The 17121-nt window shown below is 43.0% G+C and overlaps 1 protein-coding gene and 1 non-coding gene across 3 annotated transcripts in view; one reads left to right on the top strand and one right to left on the bottom strand.

Annotated features, from left to right (window-relative positions):
* The window catches only part of INSC (INSC spindle orientation adaptor protein), a 149943-nt gene extending 141832 nt beyond the window's left edge, over window positions 1-8111 (top strand). For both annotated transcript variants that reach the window (XM_004369674.1, XM_012557223.1), the window contains 3 exons: window positions 630-785; window positions 3029-3105; window positions 7363-8111. In XM_004369674.1, coding sequence (XP_004369731.1) covers window positions 630-785; window positions 3029-3105; window positions 7363-7491 — 362 coding nt within the window. In that variant the 3' untranslated portion in view covers window positions 7492-8111. The remainder of the gene's footprint in view (window positions 1-629; window positions 786-3028; window positions 3106-7362) is intronic.
* On the bottom strand, window positions 2175-2254 carry LOC111821991 (small nucleolar RNA SNORD115). The gene has a single exon (XR_002825290.1). It is a non-coding gene; the product is annotated as a small nucleolar RNA SNORD115 (small nucleolar RNA).
* Window positions 8112-17121: the final 9010 nt, after the last annotated feature.

The raw sequence follows: 17121 nt of genomic DNA on the forward strand, positions 1-17121 counted from the left end.
TTATTTATTTATTTTATTGTACTTTAGATGAAGGTTTGCAGAACAGATAGTTTCTCATTAAACAGTTAGTACACATATTGTTTTATGACATTGGTTAACAACCCCACAACATGTCAACACTCTCCCTGCTTGCCCTTGGGTTCCCTGTTACCAGTTTTCCTGTTCCCTCCATTAGGAGAGCTTATCACCTCTGGACATGTCTCAGATGCAGCTGGCATTGGAGGTGAAGAGGGAAGGAAGAGTAACCAGATTATCTGAGTTCTGATACCAGCTATCCCAACTACTACCTGTGTGACTCTGGGCAAGATACTTCACTTCTCTCTGTACCTACTTCAGGGGGCTACTGGGAGGTTTAAGGGGAATTGTGCATTGACTGTGCATTTTATACAGCTCTGGGCATGTCTTCCAGATGTCCTTTCCCAGTATTGTGACCTGGTACATGGACTCAGAGACACCCCAAGGCAGAAGGAGCAGAAGAGGTGGCCTCGTCCAGCTTCTTACCTTTAATTGAGACCCCCTAAGTCATCCTGACAGCTTTTACTTAAACTCTCCTGCCATCCATCCAGCTGGTCCAATGGGGAAGGCCCACTCTGGGGATGGGTATTAACTGTTCATTGCTTCCTGCCCAGGGGTCCAGCTTATCATGGGCATGCTGTCTGAGAAGCCAAGGTCTGGAAACCCTGCAGAAGCGGCGGCATGTGAACGAGTCCAGCAGAAAGCTGCAGTGACCTTGGCCCGTCTCAGCCGAGACCCAGATGTGGCACGAGAGGCTGTGCGGCTCAGCTGTAAGTGGTACTGGCTGTGGCTGAGGTGGAGTAGGGAGCTTGGAGTTGGGAAGGGACACAAAACAAGGGCTGGCTGAAGTAAGCCCTACTCTCTGGATGCTGGGAAATGCAACTGATGCCGGGCTGGGGTGGAAGCCCAGGGTATAGCCCCAAGTCTAGCTTGTAGCCTGGGGCTGAGGCAAGAGAGAGGAAGGGGCTCGAGATGTTGAAGTCCGCCAAAACAGTGACTCGCCTACAGATTTCTTGTTAATTAGGATCCCAGTCTCTCACTGACTCATTCATTTATTTATTACTCATTCCTATACTTATCCATTCATTTGTTCATTCATTCATTGTTCATCCCTTTACTCACTCATTAATTAGCCTATTAATAGCTTCATTTATTCACTACTAACTTGCTCATTAATTTGCTTACTCATTAAATCACTCATTCATTCAGTCAGCCATTTATACATCTAACAAATATGTTCAGAGCACCCATTCTATGCTAGGCTCTGCTCTGTCTGATTGCTAGGCATAGAACACCAAATATAACGCTGTTCCTGACCACAGTGGCTCACAGACTAATGGGGGTGACAGATACAGAAAGAAATATTTGCACTTGAGTATCATAGGAGCTATGCAAAGCATTGCATGGTCCATTTGGGGTACAGAGGAAGTAGCCCACCTTTTATCTGGAGGGTGGGGGGTGTCAAAGAATGTTTTAACAAGGAGGTAAGCCTTCAGATGTGGTTTGAAGAGTATGTAGGAGTTCTTCAGGTGTGCAGACTGGGAAAGGGCGCTCCAGATAGAGAGAGGCATGAGAAAAGCTGTGGCACTCTCGCTCATCATCCAGGTACACTGAGGGACAGCAAGGGGCAGCAGAGGGCCCCAGGGCAGCAGAGGGCTCCTGCTCCGTAATGACTTTATAGAGGGTAAACATACAGAAAATGTCTGCACATCTTTTTTTAAATCAGCATAGTGGTAAATTTATTGGCAGTGCAACCTTATGACCCACACAAATACAAAAAAATGTCAAGCAATAAGCCCAAAAAAATGACAGAAAAAAAATAGATCACTTAAATAAACCTTAACGAATCAAACTTGTGGTCAAATTAGAAGTGTATACATAACATTAGCCCATAACCGGTTGCCATCGAGACAATTCCGACTCATAGTAACCCTATAGGACAGAGTAGAGCTGCCGCATAGGGTTTCCAAGCTGGTGAATTTGAACTGCTGACCTTTTGGTTAACAGCCAAGCTCATAACCACTGTGCCACCAGGGCTCCATACATAACATTAGGTGAAATAATTTCCACTACAGTTTCATTGTCTCAAGCCCAGTATGTAATTCCCAACTTCCTCTTCTAGGATACCCAACTTTCTCTCCCGGGACTGTCGTCTAGATGGGTCATGGGGTAATTCTTTGAGGATGATTTTTATGTAATCATATCTCTTCAAGACATTTTTGGGTCTTATCAATGACCAAAGACATGACATTTCTTAGGAACATACCCCTTAGACCTCAGTATGCTTACCACAGATGTTGCTCTTAAAGCCTGAGCTAAACAGGATCAGAATTTGCACATATTCTTTGCTGGATACCTGGGTTGTAGGAATTGGTCTTTCTGCACATCTTTTACTACTATTTCATAATAAATTTTTTAGGAGATTGAAAAAGGTCATTTTGTATTGAAAAGTAAAGTCACTTATTTAACTTTCCTCTGTAAAGCCTTAGGAAACATCGACTTACTACAGTCTGTAGTTTTCTGTTTTAGCCACAATATATTTTCTGACTGAAATAGGCAATTGGAGAAAAAAAAAAGTATAGCACAGTATATTATACATAGTATAGTATAGCTGGAAAGTTCCACTGGTAAAGATGCAAATGCTAAATATAGCTCTGGTAAAACCAGAAGTACCTAACAGAAAGTTGTTCCACAGAGAGACCCATACATAATACCTTCTGCTGCAGGTTTAACTAAGTTCAGTCCTGGCAAGTGTTCTGGTTATTGTGGGTTTGCTTTTGATGCTGCAGCTCATCCTGCTTTTGACTACAGTCTGTTCATAGCTGAGGGAGCAGGAAGTCTCCATCACAAACTCCTCTAGGTGGGTTTAGCCCCCTTCCCTGGCAGATTGGCAGGCTGCCTCAACAGGGCCCCATGCAGAGTCTGGTACACGACAGAGGGTGAGCCCCTCTGGGTTAGGCCTGGCCAGGTGCTCCCAGACCCAGGTATAAGGCTCTGCCTGTGTCTTCAGCAGGTATGTCCCGCCTCATCGAGCTCTGCCGGTCCCCATCAGAGAGGAACAGCAGTGATGCTGTGCTTGTGGCCTGCCTGGTGAGTTCTTAGTCTTCCCAGCCTTCTTCTTGGGTATTGGGATTGCAGATGAGGGACCAGGAGAACTGACTTTGCCGTGGTTTTCTTGGATAAGCCCTGAAGCCTCTCTGGGCTTCAGCTTTTTTTTTTTTTGTTTTTTTGTCTTTAAAAAATGATGTTAATAGTAACACTTGCTTTATTTGATTCATAAGTTGTGGTGAAAGTTATATGTTAAAGATGTGGCTGGGAATCTTCCATGTTTAGTAACCATGAACCTTTGAGGTTCTAGGGAATCTTAACAGAAGATCAAGATCAGAGTGGCCAGCAGAAACCTAGGCAGTGTTCTCGCTGCCATGGGGCCCGCAGCACATGGGGCTAGGATATGGATGTGTCCTGCTTGTCCCAAAGTGGACATTGCCAGAAAAGCCCCCCTTCCCCGTTGGATAGAGCCCCCCAACTGGGCTCTTCTCAGCACTGTGGCTCCCTTCTCCCTTGTGAGACAGACCATCATGTTCCAGCTAGACTTTCTCTCCCCCTGTCTTAAGACTCCTATCCCACCACCTTGGCTCCTGGGGGAGGATTTGGATTCCACCCCCCTCTAGCCTGGGACCAAAGGAGCCCTGGTGGTGTAATGGTTAAGCGCTCAGCTGCTAACTGAAAGATCTAGCAGTGGGTCTAAAACCAGAATGGTCTTTAGAAGCGAGGATGGCAAAACTTTGTCTTGCTTACTTTGGATATATTATCAGGAAAGACTAATCTCTAGAAAAGGATTTCATGTTTAGTAAAGTAGGGGGTTAGCAAACCTGAGGGAAACTCTCAGTGAGATGGATTGACACAATAGCCACAGCAACATGTCAAAGATCATGACGATGGCGCAGGTCCAGGCAACATTTCATTCTGTTATTCATAAGGTCATCGTGAATCAGAGCTAACTCCATGGCAACTAAAAACGACAAGCAGTGGCTCTAATAAATACTGTTATCTTGAGCAGTGATGAGCGTAAATGAAATTTGGAGGTATCTCCAACAACTGTGGAATATGAAATTATCTGTAAATCACGGTCGTAAATCTGGAAATCACACTTTGGGGGAACAAGTCACAGAGATTGCTAAGCCTTCGTGGTCTGTTGCTACATTCGTAACTGGAGGAGATACTAAATTTCAGTTAGAGGTTAGTGAAAATAAAGATGAATTTTTTTTCTCATCCAAGTTTATGAACCCTCTAATTGTGCCTATTCTAGTGAGTAAAATGGGGACAGATTAATAACTGGCAAGCACTTAATAATTGGCCCCAACTACCACTGCAGACAATAACTGCCGGACTCTGAATAGGCCCCAAGGAAATATTAGTAGCATTGGAAGCACTTAGTAATAAAACTCCATTCAGATATGAGGGCTTGTTACTATCACTGTGTCATTTTTACTATCAGTTTAGAGAAGAAGCACTCAGAAGGGCTTATCTATTGTCTTCACTCACTTGAAGGACTTTCCAAGTGGAAAAGGGATTAAGCTTGTTCTTGTGGATGAGTTGGTGAAGAGAGCCCCAATCGATCCTCCCTATGACTCCTGGGTTGATTTTCCTAATGAGTTTACAGTCATGGAACTTCCCTGAACAAACCCTTCCATGGCTCCCCATTACCTACAGGCTACTGTCCACATGCTCAGTTCTTCACAATCTGACTTGGACCCATCCCTGGGGCCTGAAGGCCTCGCATTCTCTGCAGGCCCTGTCCAACTCGGCTAAGCCAGAGTGTCCTGAGCCACCCCAACACACTATTCCTTGGCCCTTGGCTGAAGCACATGGCCTCTCTACACGTTTGCTTATTAAAAGCCTGCCCATCCTCCAAGGCTCAGTTCTCCAGGAGCCCTCCCTGGTGCAAGCACAGGGAGCACACAGAATGTACCTGGGCCTACCCTCTTGGATTTCATTTTACCCAGTGTGGGGCAGGCTGTATCATCCCACGTTCCAGGAAGTGTAAGAGGAGGCTCTTAGAATTCAAACACAGGTCTGTTTGACTCTGAAGGCCTTGACATCATGTTCTAGCTATGCTTTCTCTCCCCATGTCTTTTGGCTCCTATCTTACTACCTTGGCTCCTGGGGAAAGATTTGGATTCCTGCCCCCCACCTCCCCAGGTTGGAACCAAAGAAGCCCTGATGGCATAATGGTTAAGCTCTCAGCTGTTAACTGAAAGGTTGGTGGTTCGAACCCACCGTCGCTCCATGGGAGAGAGATGTGGCAGTCTGCTTCCATCAAGATCACAGCCTTGGAAACCCTATGGGGCAGTTCTTTCTACTCTGTCCTACAGGGTTGCTATGAGTCAGAGTAGACTTGACGGCTACAGGTTACAGGTAGCCTGGGACCTTCTGAGGCCAGGGGCCTTTTTCCAGATCTTTGTATCTCCACAGGACCTTGAATTTTGTGACGGAGGGACTGATAGACTTGTTACCTCCCCACCTCCCAGTGTTGGTGAGTGTCTGTGGTTTGGCTCACAGAAGGGGCACCAACTTTTGAGATGGGGGCTGCTTGGAACCCCACCTGACAGATGGAGTTGGAGGTTTCCTTTCTTGCCCTTCGCAACGGTCTTCTTTCTAATTTCAAAGACTCTCTTCAGGTGGAGTGAGGAAATTTCAATTATTCTCTCCCACATCTGGGGACGTGGCAGCCAGATCGCCTCTCGAAAACACAATTGATTTTTCTCTTAAAGAAGCGGCTGTCAGTGGGCTGCTGAGCTTGTTTAATACTTGCGTATTTCAGGCTGTGTGGGAATGAGATCCTGTGATGACTGGCTATTAACCCTCCCAGGAAAGCGGAGGCTGAGAGAAAGGCTTCAGAAAGGTGTAGGGTCCTTTGAGGCTACTGGACACCGAGGGAGGGGGTGCCCTGAGCAGGTTTGGGGTTCTTGTCCTGCAGACTTTCTGAGGTCCCTGGGGAGGCGAGGGTGTTTATCTGCCTTTTGGCTTTTGCAGGCGTGTTTCTAGTTCTTTCTGTGTATGTGTTTTATTTTTTTCTTGTCTTTCTTTCTAAAGATTGCCTCCTCTCTTAGGGGTTTCTCTCTCCTCTTCTTTCCCTTTCTCCCCACTTACTCTCCCCTCACCCCTTTTTCCCCTCTTTCCCCCTTTCCCTACTCCTCCTCTGCCTCCACGTCTCCTCCACTCTCTCTCTTATTACCCCCCCATGCCTCCCCCTTTTCTCTCTGTCACTATTTCCCTTTTCCTCCCCATCTCTCTTTCATGTTTTGTCTCTTTTCCTTCACTAAGTTAATCTCTGTCTCTGTCTTAATATTTCTTTCTCTTGGTCTTTCTGGCTCTGTCTCTCTGTTGTCTATTTTTTGTGTTCCTCTCCTGTGTTCTTTTCCTAGCTCATATTCTCCCTTGATGAGTCAGTTGTTCTCTTGTCTCTATTTCTGTCCCCCTTTGTCTTTCCCTCCTCTTGCTTTATTTTTACTCCTGATCATGCCAAATACATCTATGACCTCAGAGCTTCTTTGCTGAGTGATCTCTGATATCATATTTACTGTGACAACTCGGGGGCTATGATGTTATTCCTCCCAGTCACAGTCAAGAGGAATCAAAGTGTTACAGACTTCAGCCTCTCTCTCTCCTCCCTCCTTTCTATCCCGCAATAATTGGCTCAGGACTTTGCCAAATTAATGGACAAATGAATATTCTCTGCTGTTCTAAGGTTACTCTAGGGCCCTAGAACCAAACATATAATTTCACTGATGCTTCTGGAAGTTCCAATCTCTGGCATAAACAAATCTTGAAGGTAAATATGTCACTAAGATGGATCGACACAGTGGCTGCAACAATGGGCCCAAACATAGCAATAGTTGTGAGGATGGCACAGGACTGGGAAATGATTCGTTTTGTTATGCTTAAGGCAACTATGAGTCAGAACCAACTTGATAGCACCCAACAACAATAAGTTGACCTGATCCTTAAAATGACATATCTTTAAAAGGACCAATTCCCTAAGACGACTGAAAAACTAAGATGACCAGACCATTACTAAGATCATTAAGAGCTTTTAGATGACATCTACCACGGTGACCAGGATTCACATGTAACCAGGTGTCCAAGTGAGGAGGTCACTATGGTGACCAGCTGGCCACAAGTATCAGATCACTAAGGTGCCAGGTGACCAAGATGATAATCAGCTCAGATTAGCTTGTAAATGTGCCATTTCCTGAAATGCATCTCTCAGGGCAGTTGAAGGAAATACTTGCACATGAACAGAGCCCAGTCTGACCTGTGTGGTCTCTTGTGCTCTCTCCCTAGGCTGCTCTGCGCAGACTGGCCGGGGTCTGCCCCGAAGGCCTCCAGGACTCTGACTTTCAGCAGCTGGTACAGCCCCGGCTTGTGGACTCCTTCTTACTCTGCAGCAACATGGAGGAGAGTTTTGTGTAGCGAGTGTGGGAGAGGAAAAGCATTCAACTCAGCTCTTGTGCCTCCTCAGACTACACACCTGTGAAGCAGCCCTCATCTTTTTATTTATACTTAATTTATTTTTACGTGGAATGGACAGAGGGCTCAGTCTTATAGCAACATCATCAGACAGTCTGTGATCCTTGGGAGTCTTATTTGTGTTTATTTTTTGACTTCTGTGGCTTTTCAGGTGCAGATGTTGAAATGCATAATGACTAATATGACAGATTGTCATGGATGATTTCACTTCACCTGGCTTTCTCTACTCTGTATAATCTTGCCTCGTTTTTGTACCTTGGAACCACAGTATTTTAACTGCCTAGCAGTTGGTTCTTTTTTTTTTTTTTAAGTTGGGTTTGCTCTTTCCAAAAGTCTTATGTTTAAAATGAATTTCATAGTTGGACAGAATATACTGGAGGGAAAGTTTTTTTCTTTCATAAATGGAATTATGCACCACGTGTCTCGGATTTTCTGATTAAATTATGTCTTAGACTAAATTCTTGCTTTCCAAGGTATACCACAAAACTTCTCTAAGTATTAAAACTAAATAGAGAGTTGTCTTGTTTTCATAGGTGTATTAATCAGTTAAGATCTAGGTGAATAGAGTTAAGTTTTAATGAATGATACTTCTTCAAAAGTATACTTGAACGTGTGTTGGCACTGGCTCATACCTTTTGTGTTACTGATTCCCTGACAGCCACTGGAGGGGACAGAATGGGTTTGGAGCCACCCAAAACTCCCACTGAATATTCACATGCAAAAATATAAAGTTGGACCCCTGCCTCACAACATATGCAAAAATTAACTGAAAGTAGATAGTAGAACTAAATATAAAAGTTGAAACTATAAAACTCTTTGAAGGGGACATAGGGGTAAATCTTCACGACCTTGCGGTTGGCAATGGTTTCTTAGACATGACACCAAAAGCACAAGTGAGAAAATAAAACAAAAAAAAGATAAATTGGACTTCATCAAAATTTAAAAAAGGACACCATCAAGAAAATAAAAGCCAACCCATGGAATGGGAAAAATATTGCAAATCATGTATCTAGTAAAGGACTAATATCAGCATATATAAAGCACTCTTATAACTCAACAGTAAAAGACAACCCAATGAAAAGGATTTGAATAGACATTTCTCCAAAGAACACATACAAATTGCCAAAAAGCATGTGGAAGAATGTTCAACATCATCAGTCATCAGGGAAATGTGAATCAAAATCATAATGAAATAACCACTTCATACTGACTAATCCATACCCACTGCTTTCCAGTTGAGTCCGACTTACAGCAACTTTATAGGACAGAGTAGAACCGCCCCATAGGGTTTCCAAGGCTATAACCTTTATGGAAACAGACTGCCACATCATTCTCCCACGGAGCGGCTGTTAGGTTCAAAATGCTGACCTTTTAGTTAGCAGCCAAGCACTTAACCACTGCACCACCAGGGCACCTTCACACCGACTACCAAACCAAAACCCACTGCCACTGAGTCAGTTCTGACTCGTAGAGACCCCATAGGTTTCCAATGCTGTAATCTTTATGGAAGCAGACTGCCACATCTTTCTCCCGCCAAGCCACTGGTGGTTTCGAACCTCAGACCTTTCAGTTAGCAGTCAAGTGCTTTAACCACTGTGCCACCAGGGTCCCTTTTACACTGACTAGGATAGCTAAAATTGAAAAGACAATAACAAGTATTGATAGGGATGTGGAGAAATTGGAACCCTCATACATTGCTGGTGGGAGTGTAAAATGGTGCACTTTGTAAAACAGTTTGTCTTTTCTTCAAAATGTTAGACAGAGTTACCATATGACCCAGTAATTCCATACAAGCTATATCCTCAAGAGCAGTGAAAACATGCCCACATGAAAAACCTGTACATGAATGTTCATAATAGTATTATTCAAAATAGTCAAAAAGCACCTGCTAACTCAGAACTGAAGCCATTCGTGAAGTTCACCTTTCAGCCAAAGATTAGACAAGTCTATAAAACAAACAATAACACACGTGAGGAACGTATTAGGTCAATCAAGTATATGAGATTAAATGGGCAACACCTGCCCAAAGGCAAAGATAAGAAGGAAGGGACAGGAAAACTGGGTGAATGGACACGGAGAACCCAGGATGGAAAGGGAAAGGAGAGAGTGTTGACACATTGTGGGGATTGCAACCAATGTCACAAAACAATTTGTGTATAAATTTTTGGATAAGCAGCTAATCTGCTTTGAAAACTTTCACCTAAAACACAATAAACACACACAATAGCCAAAAAGTAGAAACAACCCAAATATCATCAACTGATGAGTGGATAAAAAATGTGGTATAGCCCTACCAAACGAAAAAAAAACAAACCCATTACCGTCGAGTTGATTCCGCCATAGTGACCTTAGAGGACAGAGTAGAACTGCCCCATAGGGTTTCCAAGGAGCGACTGCTGGATTCAAACTGCTGATCTTTTGGTTAGCAGCTGTATCACTTAATCACTGCACCACCAGGGCTCCTATATCCCTACAATAGAATACTATCCCTACAATAGATCATTATTTGGCAATGAAAAGAAATTAAATATTGATACATGCTACAACATGAATGAACCTTAAAAACATTTTGCTAAGTGAAAGAAGCCAGTCACAAAAGACCACATATTGTATGATTCCATGTACATGTAAACTAGCCAACATAGCCTAAATAGTCAAATCTGTATAGACAGAAAGTAGATTAGTGGTTGTTAGAGACTGGGTGGAGGTGGAATAGGGCATGACTGCTCATGAGCACAGAGTTCATTTGGGGGAGATGAAGATTAATGGTGATGGTTGCACAATTCTGTGAATATACTAAAAACCACTAATTTGTACGCTTCGAAAGGGTGAATTTTACGGTGTTGTAAAACAAAATGATGTTGGCTGGGGCTACAGTCATGTAAAGACATGACTAGACTGAAGGACCTGCTTCCAAGGAGTCTCACTCACATGGCTGGCAAGTTGGTACTGGTTGTTGGCAGGAGGCCTCAGTTCCTTTTCACATGGGCCGCTCCACAGACTGCTTGGGTGTCTTCGTAACGTTTAGCTTCCCTCAGAGTGAGCAATCCAAGAGAGAGAGAACCAGCCAGAATCCATCCTTTTTAAGACCTAGCCTCAGAAGTCACTTAGATTACTTCTGCCACATTTTAGTAGTTAAAAGCAAGTCACTAAGTGTAGCCCACATTCAAGGCGAGGAGGCTTAAGCTCCGCCTTTTGAAGGGAGGAGTATTTTTAAATTTGCAGGCATATTTTAAACCTATCACACTGATCATGCACCCAGGAAGACTTCTGTCTCATACACTATTTTCCCAGTCATGTTCATGTATTCCAGACTCTTTGCAAACGACTCACTCACTTTTGGAAAGTCCAATGTGTCAGTGTCCCTCAGCCCCCATTCATCTCCCCATGTTCTACTCTCAACAAAATGAAGCATCCAAAACTGAAAACAAACCCCTCTTCCTTTCCCTTTACTCCCCACTCCCACATCTCTAACGTACCCAGGCCTTTCCAGGTGTGGTAGATAGGAGCCATCAATGATTGAATTTGTTACAAAGGATGGTGAGTGAAGGGACTGTTATTACCGAACATTCTTTTGACGTCAAGGAACAAGAGTTCAAAGGAGTAGATAGAGAAAACGCACCAAATGAAAGAAAATAAACTTTCTCGTTAACGACAACATTCTATGCCCTTTGAGTTTTTCTGCCAGGGGTTAACAAGGGCTGGAGAAGTAGGTGTATAAGTCTAATTTTCTCATATAAAATAAAGAAGTTAAAGTTGTGATAAAGAATAGGAAGGGAAGATCTAAGACCGAGGGAACTGAGAGCCTGTTCAAAGGAGATGGAGCAAGAATGAAACTGTGTAAGCTTCCATTGTAATATCCTCTGTGAGAGGATCCGGTCCTCTGATGACCTACATCTTTGTCACGCCTTGTCTCTGGCTATATTAAACCTCGGAATAATTACTGTTCCTTTAACAACATCTTTTTGTAATGCCCACAGATACGTAGTATGGAGAGACGATGTCACACAGAAAGGAAGCTATAAACAAGCAAAAGAAGAAGAGGAAGACAGGAGAACTGAACATAGAATAGACAACTCTGGCCAATGACTGGAAAGTTTTTTGTTTTTTTTTTTTTAAATTAAGAAAAATTTAGAAAAGAGGAACTTTTGAAAGAGAAAGTTTAAAAGAGGAATGACAGGATGACATAAGCCCTGGATGGAATTTACAGATAAAACCCACGGAAGGCTGGGGAATGCCCTGTCCTCCTTCCCTAGGCTATAAAGTGGGTGGGGTGGGGGAGGCAGGATGGCATGACAGAGCCTCAGTTGGTGAGTGCCACCAATTCTAATGCAGCCTTGGAGGGTAAACTGTGAGTTTGACCATATCTGCGAGCAGCTTCCGGACTCTTCAAAGCTGCTCTAGGCAGGAAGTCATAACAGAGATCCTGGAGCAGAGAATCCCACTCTGACACTGACACTCAGTGCAAAAGAGAGCAGAAGGAGCCTTCCTTAGCCCAGAGTCTCCTCTGAAGTTTGTTTCATGGACAGAGCTAATGCTGATCCTATTTACAAGGTGTCTCCTGAGCACATTTGCAAATTTGGTGCTATTATTAATATTCCCACTTAACAATTTTTATTACAAATGGGGAAACGGACACTTGGAGAGGGTAAGTAATGTTGCCAAAATCAAATAACTGAAAAGGGAAGGTGTAGGAGTGGAGGTCACATCTGCCTGACTTCAGAGAATGATTAGGAAAAAAAGCAGGGATTTACTACTAGACATTTCGGCTCTGGACCTTTGACAAGCTGTCGTCCAGCGAACATATCACGAGGGCCTGCTCCAGGCCCTGGAAAGAAATGCAAAAATGAATAAGTGAAACTCTGGGATTACCTGTGATTTTAGGAGGGAGTTCGTTGGTTAGTTGTGGCTAAGCCAAGCCTCTTAGAAAAGCTGGAGCGCATAGTGCTTAAGAGCTTGGGCTTTGCAGCCCGACAATCTTGGCTGGAATTCTGGATTTACCACTTACCAGTGTGTGAACTTGGGCAAGATACATAACGTTTCTATACCTCACTTCTCTTATCTGTGATATGGGAGAATGATAGTGCCTTAATTATAGAATTGTTGGGAGAATTAAATGTGTTAACACATGGAAAAGGCTTAGAATAGTCTCTGATAGCAAATGCTTAATTAAATGTGCTATGGTTAATAGCATCTATTTGGGTTGCCCGGCCCTTTTTGGGTGTGTCTCAAATGCAGAACCACAGCATGATAGAAATAGAGACTTTGAATCCAGTGAGGGATCTGGAGACCGTTTAGTACCCTCTCTACACCCTACACTTAGGAGGAAAGAAACTTGCTGAAAATCAAACAGCCAGTTAATGGAAGGGCTGGAACTTGGATCCAGGAACTATCAAGAAAAATTACTACCACCATACCTGCCATATTTCAAACACCTGTTCTGTGCCAGGTACTGTATATACATTATTAAATTAAATTTCTAAAACACTCCTAAATAGTTATTATTACTCCCTTTTTACTAATAAGAAAACTGAGGTGCAGAGAGGCTTTGTGTCTTGCCCAAGGTCTCATAGCAAGCAAAAGGAAGACAGGATTTGACTGAAGACTGACTGACACTGAAGCCTATGCTCATTGCACTTTGCAACACATACGTTTGATTGTATTTGTGTACACATAAGCCCAAATGTCACGCTTGATCTTTAAAATAGAGGCATATTGGCAAATTTTGAAATTTCTCTTTATTTGAAAAATTAGTTTACATTTTTTAATGATTAATTTTTATGTTTTGATACTCAACTTTTACTTATTTACTTATTAAAACTGCAGCAATAGATATGAAAATTACTTCAAGGAGAAAGAACAGGAATGAGACAATGAAATATAATAAATAATGAGTATATTAATTCTGTGCTGTGACTGATCAACATCAGGAAATCTCTAAAACACCTATTCCTTACTCTAGTTTCAGTTTCAGAGACAATATCAAAGTAGGTGCTGTATATTACCAGTTCCATTTTTAAAGCAACGCCAGCCTTTGGAATAGTTGCTTTAAAATTTCTTTTGTTAGAGATTTCTGACGGTCCCCGCATAGAAATCCTATTTGTGTCCACAACCTTATTGTCTCCTTTACTGCAGTTTTTGTCTGTGGTTTCTTGTAGGGCTCTTCAGACTGATAAAAACAGGAATCAGAAGGTATTTACGTGCATGTACGTATATGTGGGTGTATGTGTGACTCTCGGACTTGAGGCCTTCCAAGGGGCCATGGAGCCCAAACAGAAATCTTTACAGAGGACTATTTATTTTCAAATTCTGGCATCACATATAAACAAGAATCTTGTCAGTTTATTGACACATCTAATTTAATGTGACAGTTTATTTAAAGTCCATGGCCTTTCTCTTCTCTCTGAGAAGGAATCAGGACCCCTGCAGGTAGGTGCATTCCATCATCAGCCTTTAAAGTAGAGTCATTTCTCACTTTGGTACAGGTCTGGTGACTAGGGATGGCAGCTGGGATTGAAAATTGCACTACTGGTGGATGAGGATCCTCAGGTTTCTGCCCTCATCGAAGGCCTATTGAGACAGAGAAAGAAGGGAGGGAGGGAGAGAGGGAGGGAGGGAGGGAGGAAGGAAAGGAGAAAGAGCAGAAGAGAGAGAGAACACACAAGAGCCTTTTGGCAACTTTCAAATACTAACCCCATTTTTCAAACTTGGCTGCTCACACTGCTCCCACCTAGTGCCTTCTGCTGAATCCAAACATGCCTGGAGGTATAAGGTCAGGGAAGGGAGGCATACTACTCTTAACATCTTTGAAAATTTTATTCTTTAGATCTCAAATATGTTAAAATTTAAAAATGAACTTACATATATTTTAAAGTACTCCTAAAGTTAAAAGTTCACCTGGAGGGTTCCATTTAGATAGTTTGTCTTGTGAATTACATTTAATGACCCGTCTGAGGTAACTTACTGCTTCCTGTGAGGTTGGCTTTTTCTTTATAAAGGTCCTTGTGAAGAATTTCCAAATTTTGAACTTTTTAAAATCCTTTAGATTGAGCGTCATTTTCCAGGTAGCAGGCAAGGGAAGTGGAAGGTCTTTCTTTAAAATTCATGTCTGACCTCATTTCCCACCTCCAGAAGACAAATTCCATCTGATTTTTCAGCATTTTCCTCAAGGGGCCAGTATTTGGGAGTGAGGTGGATCTCTCCCCATAAGGAATCTTCAGAGAGTAAAAATGATGGAGGCACACAAAGACAGAAAGTGTTCATATCCAGAAGTCACACCGCCAAAGGGGAACAAAAGGGATCTGGGCAATGGCCGTCAACTTCTCTTTCTTCAGGATTGGTCCTCTGGAAGGCCCCATCATTCCAACCATGCTGGCAGCACCTAGTCAAGTGACCAGTGGACATTTTCACTTTCTCTAAGAACTTTCCCAGGACTGCCTTTTCGCTCTCTATCTCTTGGCATCTGTGTTTGACAACCTTGTGGAGTGCTTGAATGTGCTGGTGGGCCTTCCTGTCCTCCCCACGGTTGACCACATGAGCCCACCTCAGGTGTGCTGAATCTTTTGCCTTTGAGAATGAGACTTCCTTCACTTTGCTGTATCTCAGGTCAGCCATGGCTAAAACCCTGGAGAAGGCAGGTCCCAGATGAGCAGGTAAGGCTCCAGGCTATTTACTTGCAGGAAGATTTCGGAGGCTTTCTGCAGCTTTTAGGTTATTAATTAACTCCCTTTTGCAGGGTTGGCTGCTCACTGTGACTTTTGACCAAGGGACAGTGACGTCAACCTCCTTCACACAGGTCAGTCCAGGAGGGCTAGGGAGTGAGTCACACATCTGACCTCCAGCCTTTGCATTCCTCCTATGCACACTTCTGAGGGGCTTGGACATTCAGCTGTCATCCTAGGCCTCTCCCAGTCCAACCTCAAACTTTTAAAGCTAACTCATCCATTAAAGTATTCTTCCCTTTCTTGTTTGTTGTTTAATGATATTCCCTAACAATCAAGCGGTTCTCCTCCTGCTCTCTGAAACTTCCTTAATAATGAAACCTGCCGAGGCCTGAGATCGTAAAATTACAGGATCACAAAAAACACAGTTAAAGAGCCACAAAATCTTGGCAAGGGCTGGAACCAGAGTAGTCTGAGCCTGAGACACTTGTAAGCATTACTATTTACTGATCAGATGGAATTTTGAGCCTTGTAGATATTTTTAGTGTTAGTATAGAGAGGTGATTGATGGTGGTCTATTCATACAGTGGAATACTACAAATGAATCTGATAAATTTTTCATATGGATAAGTCTCTAAAACATACTGTTGAGCAAAAAAGCAAGTTATGGAAGGATGCACATAGTGCAATAACCATTTATATAAAAGTTGAATATACAAAAAATGCTATGTGTATGTATATATTTATGGAAAAATCATGTGTTGTTGTTGTTGTTATTGTATGCCATCTAGTGGATTCCAACTCATAGCTACCCTATAGCACGGAGTAGAACTGCCCCATAGGATTTCCAAGGAGCAGCTGGTGGATTTGAATGGCCAATCCTTTTGATTAGCAGCCTGAGCTCTTAACCACTTTGCCACCAGGGCTCCAAAATCATAAGTACTGGAAGTATTAATACATGGGTAGGAGGAATACATATAGATTTCAGGATAATGCTTACTCTTGGAGAGGGAGAGAAGGGAATGGGGTTGAGGAGGGGTATACAAAAAAAAAAAAAAAAAAAGCCTGTTACCATTGAGTTGATTCCTACTCTTAGTGACCCCATAGGACAGAGTAAAACTGCCCCATAGGGTTTCCTGGCTGGTGGATTCGCACTGCCAACCTTTTGGTTAGCAGCCAAGCTCTTAACCACTGTGCCACCAGGTCTCCGAGGAGGGGCATATGAGCCCTTAATTTCTTTAATAATAAAATAAAAGATCTGCAGTAAAAGTGGTAAAATGATACTAGTTGTTAAATCTGGGTAGTGGACATACGGGTATTTGTTATATTATTACCTGTGCTTTTCTTAATATATGAAATATTCCAAAGTGAATGAAAATTAATATTCAGAGGAGTGTGTCAGCATATCGAAACATGTAGGGGCAGTGCTGGTTCAGCAGCAGAATTCTTGCCTTCCGCGTGGGAGACCTAGGTTCAGTTTCCAGCCAATCCACCTCGTACACTTCCACCACCTGTCTATCAGTGGAGACTTGCATGTTGCTATGATGCTGAACAGGTTTCAGTGGAGCTTTCAGACTAAGACAGTCTAGGAAGATAGGCCTGGAAATCTACTTCTGAAAATAAGCCAGTAAAAACCCTATAGGTCACAACAGTCCGATCTGCAACTGATCATGGGGATGGCACAGGGCTGGGCAGCGTTTCGTTCAGTTGTGGATGGGGTTGCCATGAGTTGGGGGCTGACAACAACAAGACAACAAGCATGGCAGTAGCATTTTGGTTGCTGATTCTTAAGCTATAATAAACCTAAAGCCCTGCCCCATCTTTGATGATATAGGAAGAGCCTGCTGGGTAAGAGTCTGAAGATGCTGAGAATCAGTCCATGTGGGCTATGCAGAGAAAACCAGATAGCTAG

The sequence above is a fragment of the Trichechus manatus genome, unplaced genomic scaffold (assembly GCF_000243295.1).
Source record: "Trichechus manatus latirostris isolate Lorelei unplaced genomic scaffold, TriManLat1.0 scaffold00006, whole genome shotgun sequence".
Taxonomy (NCBI): domain Eukaryota; kingdom Metazoa; phylum Chordata; class Mammalia; order Sirenia; family Trichechidae; genus Trichechus; species Trichechus manatus.